The sequence below is a fragment of the Fukomys damarensis genome, unplaced genomic scaffold (genome assembly GCF_012274545.1).
Source record: "Fukomys damarensis isolate Sample0158 unplaced genomic scaffold, DMR_v1.0_HiC HiC_scaffold_5, whole genome shotgun sequence".
NCBI classification, from domain to species: Eukaryota; Metazoa; Chordata; class Mammalia; order Rodentia; family Bathyergidae; genus Fukomys; species Fukomys damarensis.
In genome coordinates this window covers 68,763,552-68,778,295 of record NW_022900917.1, presented here as the reverse complement: position 1 = coordinate 68,778,295, position 14,744 = coordinate 68,763,552, and the positions used below count along the sequence as shown (strand labels likewise).

The 14,744-nt window shown below is 37.3% G+C and overlaps 1 protein-coding gene across 3 annotated transcripts in view; it reads right to left on the bottom strand.

Moving 5' to 3' along the window:
• Nsmce2 (NSE2 (MMS21) homolog, SMC5-SMC6 complex SUMO ligase) overlaps positions 1 to 14,744 on the bottom strand; it is a 238,432-nt gene that overhangs the window by 178,019 nt on the left and 45,669 nt on the right. For all 3 annotated transcript variants that reach the window (XM_010611219.2, XM_010611221.3, XM_010611220.2), the window contains exon 3: positions 11,780 to 11,886. In XM_010611219.2, coding sequence (XP_010609521.1) covers positions 11,780 to 11,886 — 107 coding nt within the window. The remainder of the gene's footprint in view (positions 1 to 11,779; positions 11,887 to 14,744) is intronic.

Genomic DNA, 14,744 nt, shown 5'->3' with positions numbered 1-14,744 from the left:
TTTTTTTTTTTTTTTTTTTTGGTCCTTGTCAAAACACATTCCTATCTATAATCTTGCTTTATCTATAATTGCTTAGTTAGGTATGCAGGACAGATACTATTATATCCTATTTTAGAAATGAGGAAGCTTGAGTACTGAAGTTACAGGACTTGTTCAAGGTCAGAATCTGTCAGAACTAGGATTTAAAGCCGGGTGTGGTGGTGCACACCTGTAATCCCAGCACTCGGGAGGCTGAGGTAGGAGGATCGCTGTGAGTTTGAGACCAGCCTGGGCTACATAGTGAGTTCCAGGTCAGTCTCAACTACATCGTGAGACCCTGTCCTAAAAAAAAAACAAAAAAAAAAAAAAAAAAAAAAAAAAAACAAAAAAAAAACTAGGATTTAAAGCCAGGTCTTGTTTCCCCACCCACATTCTTATCACCACCCACATTCTTATTAATCAAATACCAAATGAAAAGGAGGAGAGAAAGGTAAAGGTGACTGTGGCTTATTTGGACTTTATATTTAGACTAATTTTATCTGGCTTTGTGAATTTTCATTAATTTCATTAATTTCACTATCTATTACTGCCTGATGAGCTCCTTACTAAAAGCATCCATCAGGAGCTGGGTGTGGTGGTGCATGCCTGTAATCTCAGCACTTGGGAGGCTGAGGCAGGAGGATCACTACAAGTTTGAGGCCTGCCTTGGCTATATAATGAGATCAGGGCCAACCTAAACTACACAGTGAGACTGTGTCTCTAAAAGGCAACAAAACAATGCAAAATATAACAAGACAAAAAACTCTCCAAACATCCCAAAATTAAAAGCATTTGATCAGAAAGTATAAATTGCTTTAATTCTTTAATTTTATCATGGTTTCCTCATTATTATACATAGCTGTTCAGCTTTAAGTTTTCCATAATGAAGTGACTCAGTGACTAAGGAAGCCCAATCTACATTAGACATTTGTTGAACTGTTACATGAGATTTATGCAAAACTCTGGGAGGATAGCAGGTGGACAAGAATAAGCCTTTACCAAAAGACTAAATTAAATACAAAAAGTAAATGTGAATCTTACACATTTTTTCCTTTCGGTTTAAGTTGTTAGGAAAAGAAATGTGAGGAAAGTTATCTACCACCATTTATTCCAAGTTTAGGCAGCTTAAAAGAAAGAGTGCACTACTTTAAATCAGCATGTGATGGACATTTTTGTGGCAAGAGAAAGAAGTTAAAAGTTAATAGGACAGAAGAGTGAGACTTTATCTTTATAGAGTACTTTTACCTCTGAAGTACTTTGAGACAGGCTATCTCATTTTTTAATCAAGATATCACACTTTCATAGGTAGTGGTAGAAATTATTACCTGATTTTGCAAAACAGCATAAAGAGTCTAAGAAAGTTGGGGAAGGTCACACAGCTATTCAGTGGGAATGGATAGCAGAAAACTCAAGAATTAAACTGAACATTAACACTACCAATTTACTACTGTAACAGGATCACATTTGGCAATGTATATTATAAAGGTAAAACACTTTATCTCCATATTTTATTATGGAAAATGTGGTAACATGCTCTTATTTCACCTACATTATTTACAGGTGCTTTAAGCGGTATCTTAAGAATTTGTTCCAAGAAAAGCATGAGGAGAAGCTATTTCTGATGAGGTTTTCAAAAACATGATTTAATTACACCTTACATGTCAAATGTAATTTCTGATTTTGCAAGAGGAGGATTCTCTGATCACATCCAGTATTTAGTTCACTAGAGTTCCGATTTAGCATTTTGCAGGACACTTCTGGATTCTGTTTCACATCAGGGGCTAAAATAAACCTCAGGGCGACAGAGGATAGCCTGCTGGATTGTGAGGGCCTGCTATTGGAACCCACAACATTCCAAGAACCACAAATAGCTGAAGAAACTGGACGGCAGGCGAAAATTGTTTCCAATTTTAAGTAACACTGACTCTGTCTTTATAAATATCTCTTCCTGTTAGAAGAAAGTTAAATGATTAAGATGAAAAAATAATTAAATCAAAAAACTCTTCATAATAACTGACTGATTACTGTATCCTGAGAAGAAATGAAATTCAAAGAGTTCAGGTGGATAAAATATCAGGTTGGCCAAGGGACAAAAAAACAAAAATACTACTATTGTCAAACTTGATGCTTTGAGAGAGAAAGGGACAGAAACCTGTCTCTAGATACCAGGTCCCCAGGCACTGCCTCTACTTCCGTAGGAAAGGGCTCCTCACCAGGTGTGCTGCAAACTCCTCAGGAGGCTTGAGAGCACCTATTCCTGTGCTCTCCACGGGGACTCCTCCTGCTTGCCAACTTACAGAGGCATTTGAAATGTAACTGAAAACTTGCATATGATATGTCAGGAGAATAAATCTGTTAATGGCATGTCTAGATGTCCCCCACTGACTCATGCAGCCAGGCATGGGGCTTTATCAGAGATGCCTGGATGTGGAGTGTGTGATGCTGGGATTAAGGATGTGTGATTATTAAGTTAGTCGACTGATTGGTTTGGCACCCACCCTAAGCCTGGTAGCCTACACAGAATATAAAAGGGGCAGAAAGAAGCTGCTAAGGTCCCTTACTTGCTTTGCTCTCTTCTGCCTGCCATGAACTATTTCTTCTTTGTGACGCCACCCCGCCTTGAAGCCAACCAACTATGGACTGAAACCACTACAAACTGAGCTAAAAAAAACCTTTCTTAACTTTGGGTATCAGGTATTTTGTCTCGGCAATGAGAAAAATAAGACAAAATCCAACATGTTTTTCTCTCAATATTTTTTCAAATATATGTTAGTAATCAAATAAATAAAAATTACTTAAAGATATAACTAAGATAGTTCAATAAACAGCAAAATTATATACTAATGTGAATAAAGAGAAATATATTTTGGGGTTGTATTTCCACAAAGTTACTACTTAGACAAAATATGTAAGAAAACATAATGAATTATTTCTGAATCAGATGCTGTCAGAGATTACTGAGTTGGCCAGTTATCTCTAGAATGACCCTCTCACCACCATGAACTGGTATATGTCAAAGGGCACAATCTCTTTTTTCTTGTTAAAAATAAGGAGAGTTGCTTCCAGAAAATTTCAAATTCAACTGGTGCCCAATTCCTTCTGCCCAATTCTTTGTGCTCACAACACTGACTAGAGAGAGAAAGAAGTTCCACCCCATCCCATGCCTCTGACCCCAATTACCAGAGAAACTCTTTCCAAGGAAAGCAGTCTATTCTTACACTAGGATGGAGCACAGTACCTGATCTTTCCCATGGTTTCCTACACCCCACTACACGCTCCAAATGAGGACTCAGTTCCTTTTGGGACACTAGTAGGGTGTAGCTGGGGGATGGCTGTCCTTCTCAGAATTTAGTGTGTACCCTTACAACTGAGCATGACCATCTCGGGTGCTTTCGTGCTATCACTCTTCACCCACATCTCTGAGCCACTCCAAAGCTCAGGCTCAACGAAGGAGGGTAGAAGAGCCAGGACTGAAGTAAGCAACAACTCTGCCCTTGGAATTTCCTAGGTGTTTTCTATCTCAAAATAAAAAAAATAATAATTAAAGCAAGGGCTGGGGATGTAGGTCAATGCAAAGACCCTGGGTCGAATCTCCAGTGTTGCAAAACGAAACTTGCTTTCAACCTCACAATACATTAACTTTATACTGCACCATAACCCTTGGAGATCTCTTCCCCACCTCAATCTGCAGTTCCCTACTCAGCACCCTGCTGGACACAGAGAACAGATCAGAACCCAAGCTCCTCAGCACCTATTAATTATGGTGAAAAGCTGCTGCTGGAAGATGGATGAAGTCACTATGGTAGAATAAGGTTTAATTCTATATGTAGACTATGTCCATGACAGAATAACCAGAAGTTTGTTGTGTTAAGATCATCCAGTCTAGCAGCCAGGACTACCTGGCATCCTTGAAGTCAAGGTGCTCAACATTCACAGCACCCCCAGCACTTGGCTGGAGCCCTGTGGTGATCCAGCTTTCCAGAAGTCTCTCTGATTTTCCTGCCCACACTGCTGCTGAGTCCCTTTCTCCTTTCCTCTACAACCTTTCTGCAAAGCTGGCTGCTTTTCTCCCTTCTTCTAAAACGTTTCCTTCTCTCCTCTTCCCTTATTACATAGAGGGATCCTGTCTGCTGCAAAAAGAGGCTCTGGTAGCCAAGCAGTTGCTGCATGTTTTTAAAAGCATTCCAGCCTGGGATTTAGCTCAGTGGCACTGCACCTGCCTTGCAAGCACAAGGTCCTTAGTTCAGTTCCCAGTACTGCAAAAAAAAAAAAAAAAAAAGCATTCTGTTGCTCTTGTTCACTACTGGAACAATGCATGGTCATTTCAGAGCCTAGCCTGTTCCCAAACTTTCCCACATGACCATCGAAGGCCTGTCAGAGAAAAGGTGTTTGTTGTACTCCTTGCACCTTTCAGGTCCTCTGGATGACACAAAACCTCTATCATCAACTGCAGGATCCAGCTTTTGGGCTCCTTTGTAAATCATGCGGCTAAGATTACAGCAGCATTTGACAAAGTGGGTTCTGGAAAATATCATACTCTTCACCCAAAAGAATTTGAATTTAGGAAATTTCTGAATATCCTCTTCCTTTGGAGAATCACATTGTATAAAATCATATTAAAGGCTTCAGAGACTTTAAGGAAATTCTCTTTTATCAAGCATTCTTCAAAATTATTTGACCACAAAATGCTATTCTATTATTCAAATTCTGATTCATTAGTATTATAAAGCAGACTTTTGAAAACTTTTCACTAGAGGATAGATGTTTTACGATTCTAGCTAAAATCAAACACTTGATACCAAAAAACAAAAAACAAAAAACAAAAAACACTAAGATTAATTTCTATACACTAATCACGAAAATCAGTCTCAATATAAGACAGAATTTTCACCTATTAGTAGCCATATTATTTGGAGATGTAAAAGATTTTATATCTAGATTCTTCCAGGCCTCTGTTAGAAAAAATTCTATCAACTGGGCACAACTTTCGAGGACACTGTACTGGGAGTTCCAAAGCAATGATTAATCATCAGTTACCACAGAAATAGGTACATTCCTCAAACTGTAACTATTTAACTTTCTCCTTCTTTCCTCTTTGTCAAAGATTCACATGTCTATTAGAATAAAAGGCATCTGTGTATTCAGTCAGTAGGTGGTCCCATCTACTAAGCTATATCCTCTGGCCCAGAACTTTCTTCAGATGCTACAAAATAAATTGTTGGCTTTCTCAGTGAGAACTTCTCAAATGTGGTTCAACTACAATGGGAATTCCCAATTTACAAGATAATCTGTAAGACTGCATGATAAGTAATGGACTTGAAGGAAACTTTAGGAAGATAAACAGAGTTTATGAACCAATGAAGGGTGAAGGGTGAGAGGATACAGGGAAGTGATATGTCAAAAACAGTCAAAATTAGTTGTACAATAAGGAGGTGAGAAAAACTATACCTTTGACCCACCTTGTGTTTTACAATATTTATGACTGTGTTGATTTCAATACCTCATATGCAATATATTTCAGTCTTCTAACTCTCAACACATTATCTGTAAAAGGCAGATAACATGCTCAGTTTAGCCTACCAGGTAAAACCCACACAACAAAACATAGAGTATGAAGATTTATGAGAAAACACCAAAGGAACAACCTGGCAAGAAAATATTACCCTCATCAGGCTTTTGGAAAAAAACTGTTATAAAACACTGATTTAAAAAAAAAAAAAAACTACATACCTGCAATCTGATTAAAATGTTTTAAAACCTCACATAATCTATAAGGGTGCAAGCAGAGTTTTAAGGAAAGTAAAGAAAACACACATACATGTTCTAACTAACATGACAAAATAGCACATACTAAAAGAACAACATACAGGTAAATTCTGACAATTCTTTTAAATGTAAAATTTATTAAAATAAAACTACACAATTAAAAACTGTGAGGGCTGGGGATTTAGCTCAGTGGTTCCACTACTTGCCTTGCAAACACAAAGTCCTGAGTTTGATCCCCAGTACCTGCCCCCAAGAAAAATTGTGAAAAAATATGCTAAAGTATAATGTGAATCTCAAGCTTCGTTACTTTTGATAAACTTCAGAACTATGGACTATATCCATCAAAAATATAAGACAGTATACATTTTATTACTGACTGCTAATGATTTGAGACACTAACTTGAACCTGGCAGTTATCATTTATTTAATCTCATGGTCCTACCCTTCACACTGTCAGAAGTAAGGTTATTAAAAAATTGAAAGGACAACCCACCCCCATTGATAGTGCATAGACTTTTTATCTCTTATTGAAAGATGGACTTGAGGATTCCTTGAACTAAACTGGTTCCCAGCTTCTATGCTTGTCCTCAGGAAACTGAAGGCCACAGGACAAACTACAGGCTTAACTGCAAATTCATAAGCACAGAATTCAGACAGGACTACAATTGAGTTTATTCAGTATTACTTCAGGAGGTGTAGCTCCTGCCTGGATAACAAAATGTCAGTAATAAATTTATTCTTAAATCCACCACTGCCATGACTTGCTTCCCCAGGCACAGTGCTTGGCACATAGAAAGCACCCAAAAACTGGTTAGTGAATGAGTCACTGAACAACCTCACGTGGGTTACTCAACTGTGCCATATAGTTGAACTTTCTATTATATGAAGGTAGGGGTTCTCTGGCCTAATTTGCTCAAATTAAGTCTCTGGCTTGATCAAACCACTCTGAAATTCTGACATCAAGACAATCAGAAGAGATTTCTTTACATTTCCTGAAAAAGTCACATAGACAAGTTACCAATCACATTCCCCATGCTGAAGCACTCTTAACTCTTATCTTAAATACTTCCTCAAGGAAAGCATCAAAAGGGACTATGGCTCCTGCATTGTTCCCATTCCCTGACTGTCTTATTTCCCTTTTGTAGCACACACCCCAACAGGGACTGTACAACATTTGTACTGCTCTTTGTTAAACGTTTGGCTCTTTTTCTAGACTTCAGAAATACTGAAGGTGAAGGTCATCTGGATTTTGCTGATTTCCTATTTCCTGCACCTATTATCGCTTGGCACGTGTCTAGTAAATATTTATTCAATAAACATTTAGGAACAAAAAACAAGTCAACAACATCCCTTTCATATACTCAAATAATAAAAGCTCAGAAAGTTAGGCTTTGAGAAGTGCTCTGGAAGGGTGTGGTGGTAGATGTCTGTAATCCCAGCACTCAGGAGGCTGAGGCAAGACAACTGCCATGAGTTTGAGGCCAGCCTAGGCTACATAATGAGTTCAGGGCCAGACTGAACTACAAAGCAAGGCCCTGCCTCAAAAAAAAAAAAAAAAATCACTGTTCTCAACACAAATCTGAGACAATGATTTTTCTGCACAGTAACTGTGATAAAAGTAACTATAATACATATCCATGTACCATCTTATAGATTTCAAAAGATTCTCATCATGTGTGTGGTCTCATAACTGAAAGACTCCAAACAATTCATATAGTATGAGATTCTATGTGAAGGTTTGAAAGAATTGAGACAGATATATAACTCTTCCATCCTGGAACTTTTAGAGACTATCTGGACTTTGTTTTTTGTTTTGTTTTGTTTTGTTTTTTTTCAGCTTTAATTGAGTTTATTGGTACATTTTAGGGATACAGTACAGTTACATTCGTTGTTGGGATCTTGTACCTCTACATGACAGGTCTTGGTTCTCATTTTTTCCCCTTGTCCCTGCCCTCCCTTCACCCCCTCATCCCCTCCCCATCTACAAACACTTTATTTCCATCCTTTCATTATCTCACATTTTTTTCTTTTCCCTTATTACCCTTCCCCTACCCATCCCACCTTCCCTACACCTTTAGCTCCTTTCTTCCCATTTCTAAATGTCAGTAATCTTATTAGGATCTTCTGTATTATTGCAGATTATTCACACCAGAGAAACTATTCAGTATTTACACATGTGCGCCTTATTTATTTCACTTAGAAGTATATCTTCAATATGTATCCATTTTCCTATGAATGAATCTATTTTCTCATTCTTTATGGCTGAGTAATATTCCATTTTATAGAAAAACCACATCTTCTTTATTCAGTTTCCAAATGATGGGCAAATGGGCTGTTTCCAAGTTTTAGCTATTACAAACTGTGCCGTTATAAACTTGGTGGACTTTGTTTTTTAATGCTCAGTGCATAATATTCCCCCTACAAACAAACTAGTTGGAACCAAGTCCTACTTTTTATTTTAAGCTTCAGAGGACTGAAATAAATACCAATTCCAAATAAAATCTTTGGACATTATGCAATGCAGTAGGTCCTATTTTCTCAAAGGACAAAGAAAAGCAATCTGAGAACTTCTGCTAACTACCAGTGAGACTTCTCAGGAAACTGGTGATAAATTACTCTACACCTCTAAGGATCCAAAGTAAATTTTTTAAATCTTTCAGAGATAAATAACCTTCAGAATTCTGTGAAGGTGAAAGCAGGAAAGAAATATTTATTTAAATAATAAACAATACTCTTTGAGATTTAAAAAGGGATTTCTTTTTAAAGCAATGTATAGTGGTGCACACCTATCTATAATGTCAGCTATACAGGAGGCTGAAGCAAAAGGATTGTAAATTTGAGGCTAGAATTGCCAAATGAGTAAGACCCTGTCTTAAAATAAAAAATAAAAGATCTAGGGATGTAGCTCAGTACAAGCACTAGGGGAAAGAAAAGAGCTTTTATGGGGCCAGGGAATTAGCTCAGTGATTCCGCCACCTGCCTCACAAGCGCAAGGTCCCAAGTTCGATTGCCGGTACCAAAAAAAAAGTTTCTGTGACTATATGGAATTTCACAAGTACACAAAAAAAAAAAAAAAAAAAAAAAAAATCACAGGTTGGATCATAATTTGGACAAATGCTACTATAATGAAAGTGCCAGAGTCTATGCATGACAGAATAGAAGGTGAAATGGGACCCCCAGTTTCCCATTATCTGTTTCCTTAAAACCAGGCATGGTAGCACATGCCTGTAATCTTAGCATTTGGGAGGCTGAGGTAGGAGGATCCATGCAAATTCAAGGCTAGCCTATACTATATAGAGGGTTCGAGGCCAGACTGGACTACATAGCAACGCCCTGTCTCAAAACAAACAGAAAAACCTGACTTAAAACAATTCTTTATTTCAGACCAGGAACACCTAATATTGTAACTTTAGGAGTTTATAGCTAATCTTGAATGCCTAAGTAGGACAGGTTACAGCCGATAAAAGTATCCTGAAATAAAATAAACAAAGGATGGTACTTGTCTTTTTTGAAAGTTTGTTTTACCTTTCTAAGGAGTTCTGTTTGGAAATTGGGGTTTATAATAATATATTTTACAGCTCCATCACATTTTGCGAATGCCAAAGTATCTTGCTATACATTATCTAATCTGATTTACATAATAATCTTGCAAAATAGGCAGGCCAAGGATTTTACAGGTAAAGAAGATGAGGTTCCAAAAGGTTAACTTTCTTGACCAATGATCATCACTTAGAAAGTGGAAAATGGAGGGCTTGAAGGGTTTCTGATCCCTATACCACTATTTCTAAAGATAGAGACTTTCTTGGCCCTGGCCATGCTTTATACTGCATGAAAACAAGTATCTATCACTTCAAATATGAAAAGTGGTATGGGCCAAGGATTTAGCACAGTGGCGCTGCCGCCTGCCTTGCCAACACAAGGTCCCAAATTCAATCCCAGTACCAAAAAAAAAAAAAAAAAAAAAAAAAGTGGCATGAAAAAAATAGTCTCATTCCCTTCAGATTCTATACAGCTTCAGGTCTCAGAAACATACATATTTATGATTTATTCCTGGTCTTCTAGCAGACTTGCACAGACAGCATAATCAGGCACCAGAAAAGGAAAAGAAACATGTTTTGCATTTCTATGAAAGGGTCCTTTCAGCCAGCATTAAAATCCCCAAAGCCACTTGCACAACTGTTTGAGGTTAGTGCTGAGAAGTGGGGTGGCATCTTCCCTGTGGAGTAGGGTGCAAACAATGAGGTGAGCTCCAAGTTGAAATGTGGTGAGGGGGATTATTTGTGTTTTTAACTTTTTGAAAAAATGAGTGACTCAGTAGTTTGAAGGGGGACAGTTCAATTCTTGCTATAAAACTACCTTAAGTATCAGTGACATAGTTAAAAAAAAAATCAACATTAAGTTGTTCGACTAAAAAATCAAACTTTCTTATCAATAATACACTCTGCTGTTAACATCTGCACAGTATGAAAGTTAAAGTTAGTTATCAAATAGCCTTCATAAAACAAAGGGGTCAAAGCAAGATAAAATCGTAAAAAAAACCCAACTGATCTTTGGTTGCAAATACATTTACTTTATTCCATAAAGTCAGCCATGCTTTTTTAAGTCAGTGGCTTTCAACCTTGGTACACAATTAGAATGAGGCTCTAAAAGACAGTGGTACCCCATCCCTGAATCTGAAATCAGAGTCTCTGATACTAGGAACTGGCTGGTTCTAAGAATAAGCAAAACTCTGGTCTAAGTGCTTTGTTACCCATTTTCAAATATGATGTCAATATAATGTCACTTTCACATTTTCATGTGAAAGAAATTTTCACAGGACTAGAACAAAAAATCAAAATGGCCAAAAATATTAGAATTTTATAAGCTGAATGGCTGTATTATTTAGAAATAAGCAAATATTCTCAAAGTTAGTTATAGATATTACACCTGATAAACAGCAATCACTAATTAACACCAGAAAAACATCTATAAAACTATGTAACACTCTATGTAACTATGTAACCATATAACTATGTAACACTAATCTCATTGCCTTAAGTATTAAAGTAATATTTACAAATTTATTTTCACTGGGCATGGTGGCACACACCTATAATGCCAGCACTTGGGAGGCTGAGGCACGAGGATCACTGCAAGATGGGGCTGCATAGTGAGTTCAAAGCCAGCCCGGACTACAAAGTCAGACTCTGTATCAAAAACACAAAAACTTAAAAATAAAATAAAAATTTATTTTCCAAGGAAGAGTAGCTAATCTTGTCAAATATTTGATTTTTGGAATTTTCCCACAGCTATAAGTAAGAAAAGGCAAATAAAGAAACCAGAAGTACAACACACTCTTATTACAAAGGTATATGAAATCAGTTCAGCAGGGAGTTTCCATTGCTAGGAGGACAAAGGACTTCTCAGAAACATTACTGCAATCATATTGCTCATTCTTACTCAACACAGCACTACCAAAAAGGATGTTGCTATGTTCCCACCTTAACTGCCTTGTGTGCTGTTCTTGTGACAGCCCGAATCAACAGAGATAAGCTTGGCTTCTGGAAAAACCAAAATGCCAACCTTCTTCATTTTTAAGCTTGCTCTGAGTCTTCCAAATTATCTGATTTTAAGAATCTTGTAACAGATATATACTAGTTAAAGCTAGAGAATGAGTAACTAAAACTAATTTAAATTATACATTCAAGAAAATATAACAAAAACAAAGTTGTACACAATTTTTAGCATTTTGTAAAAATCTCATATTCAAAGGGGACTCATGCTAAAAATTTTAAGAAAAAATTCAAGATAATCTAAAATAGATGTAACATGCTAATTAATCCAGGTGGTCTAACTAGAAAAATATTTAAGATTTTTATTCTATTTCCTGATTAACAAATTAATAGCTGCTACAGTAAGGATAAGGAACTGTTAAAAGTTAGAAGAGAATTTTTGTTTTATTTCTATTTGTAGGTGAGTTACAACCAAAACTAATCAGATGAGTTACATAACTTACATGACCGATTGCAGACTGAACAGCCATAACATAGTGGTTTAGTTCCCGATTCATCATGACAAATTCAGCCATTGCCTTGTCCATACTATACTCACTACTCACTTCAGCTGAAAGAAAAAAAAAAGGCTACAATTATTATTTACCATTTAAAATGCTATCTCTGGAAACAGCTGCAACAATTTAATCTACATCAGCCAACGGTCCAAATAATTTTGTAAAAGTACTAACATTTTTTTAAAGTCCTAAATATACGCCTGCTTCATTCATAATTTTAAGAATATACTCAGTAACAAAAGGCTCCAAAGGCAGTGTTGGGTTGGAATAAAAATAGTGGTTTTCAGGAGTTTCAGGCTCTGCCCACTGGTATGATCTTAAAGCAACCCAGTCATCCACCATGGAAATGTCTCAGAACTGCCAATCCTCCTAGTGAAAAACAACTGTAAACATCAGATAAAACAAATCAAAAGAAATTTCCTTAAAAACAAAAGTTGCAAGATAGTAAGAAACAACCAGAGAAAAATCTAGGGAAAAGTGAAGAAGAGAAGTTGGGCAACAGCACCACAGTCAGATCCCTCAGCACAGAGAGCTGGTCCCCATTCCTTGTCCGGAGGTGAACCTGAAGCAACTCTCCCCACTCTTCAGACCTGCAGAGTTAGCTTTGGCCATGAGGCAGAAGAGGGGGAAGCGGAGAGAAACCTGAGTTTTAAGAACTGACCAGAAGCCAGCCCTTTTGGACTTGCAGCCTGGCTTTCCCCCACCTGTGAGGCCAGCAGCCCAAATAATGAGGGTTAGATGTGAGGTGGTCTCAGGCTGACAGCACCACAGGTATCTGGCAGAAGCAAGTAGCTCTCTCCAGAGAAGGCACGTTCATCCACAGTATTAAGTAATGCCTCCAAAATTAGTTTTAAGGATAATGAGCAAGTCAATGGGGAAAATATTAAATCAAAAATAAAAATGAACAAAACAACTCACACACCCTAAAGCACACAAGAAATCAAGCTACCAAAAGTAAGAATAAAAACAGATCCCCAAATATTCAGTTGTTGAAATAATCTATCAATAGCTGCATGAGACAATGACACTGTGCTTAAAATACTGAAATACCATCAGGGAACAGGAGACTACTGAAAGTGATTAGAGATTGAAAAGCAAAGTAATGTTCTAACTAGTGCTTTTAAGCTGTTTTACTTTTAATCCTAAACAGACAATTTAACAAATTAAGAAAAAATTAGAGAACCTGGGGTCATAAAAATTTTAGCATTAGAAAAGAGGAGTGAAAAGAGAGCTGACTGACTCACATTCTATTTAGGAACACACACACTCAAATAATGCCATTCAAATAATTTAGCTCAGACTGATGTCAATCTTTCTTGTCATCCATTCCCAAGTCACAGAATATGTAAAACCCATTTACATTTGGCTTTTAAAATTATCTTCCTAAACTTTTAAATTATGCTTTAATTTTACAATAATCTACATTCATTCATTCATTGAAACAGTGTCTCACTGAGTCCAGACTGACCTCAAAATCCTGCCTCCCCATCTTGAGTGCTGCGATTACAGGTGTGCACCACAAAACCTAGCTTACAACAATCTGTTTATTACATACACAGGCAATTCAATGTCTCCTGTAAATAGGTGCTTCTAGTAGAATACTTCTTAGGTTTTAATATCTAGACATCAAAGTATGTACATATATGTCAATGTAAGCTCTTCTTTGGGAGATGTGTGATGCTTTTGTAAGAGATATAGATATATATATATTCCCCAAATTAAATATTTTAACTAAGTGGGTGAAAGAGGTCTCAAGTCATATCTCTAGACTGTGAGTTTCAGGGTCAATGCTCTGAAAATGTCCAACTGTCAACAAAAGATACACACTGTTCAGATATTGCTATGATCAATGGGTGTTATGTTGCTATATTATGTATCTGATGAACAAGAAGAGAATTTTAGATAATTTATAGTCTAATGTAATAATTTGTGCTGGCCCTGGTGGCACACTCTTGTAATATAGGTAGTCTCACTATGGTTCCTACTTTCAAGATCTCGTGTACCTGCACCAAATAGTAAATCAAAGTATAAGGCTAAAGGGACTTTCCTGCAAAGGAGAAATGGAGTTAAGGCTGGGTCAGGGCTTGAGGGCCTAGGGAGAATCTATGGAGTCCAACTGTGGTTTACAAGCAACCTCAGCTGAGATTCCATAGCCCAGCAATGTTGAGACAAAGTGAACACAGGTGAAGAACAACAGTGCAGCCTGGGAAGATGAAGGGAAAACACCAGAATAGATCAGGAAGGCAATCCCAAAAAGAACTGAGAATCACAGCATGGCTGAAAGTAGTGCCCAGCCAGGTAACTCTGGTCAGTGTCTGTCTGCTGCTGAAAGGGCCTGCAGAGTCCATAGACTAAAGCAGAAAAGACTCCTACAATTGTGTCTTGAACAAAGTTATGAGAATGTCCATATCAAGTAGCAACCTGCCACAGTCAATTTAAGATTTTGTTTGTGATTCTTTTTTTTTTTATTAACCCTTACTCTCCCACAGAAATACTAACCTAACCTGTGTGTGTGTGTGTGTGTGTGTGTGTGTGTGTGTGTGTGCGTGCGTGTTGCTAAGGATTGAATCTAGAGACTTTGGACTGAGCTACAACCCCAGCTTTTAATTTATTTTGACATGGGGCCTCTCAAAGTTGGTAAGTTGCCCGGGTTGGGCTGGAACCCACTTTAGCCTCTCAGCAATAACTTATTTTTAATCTGATTTGTGAGCCAGATATGGTGGCCTAGGCCTGTAATCTCAGCACTCTGACTGGCTGAGGCAAAAGATCACAAAGTCAAATCCAGTCCAGGCAATTTAGAGGAACCATGTTTCAAAAGTTAAAAAAAAGAAAGAAAAAGAATGGTGATATAGCTCAATGTGAAGGTCCTAGGTTCAAGTCTCAAAAAAAAAAAAAAAAAAAAAAAAAAAAA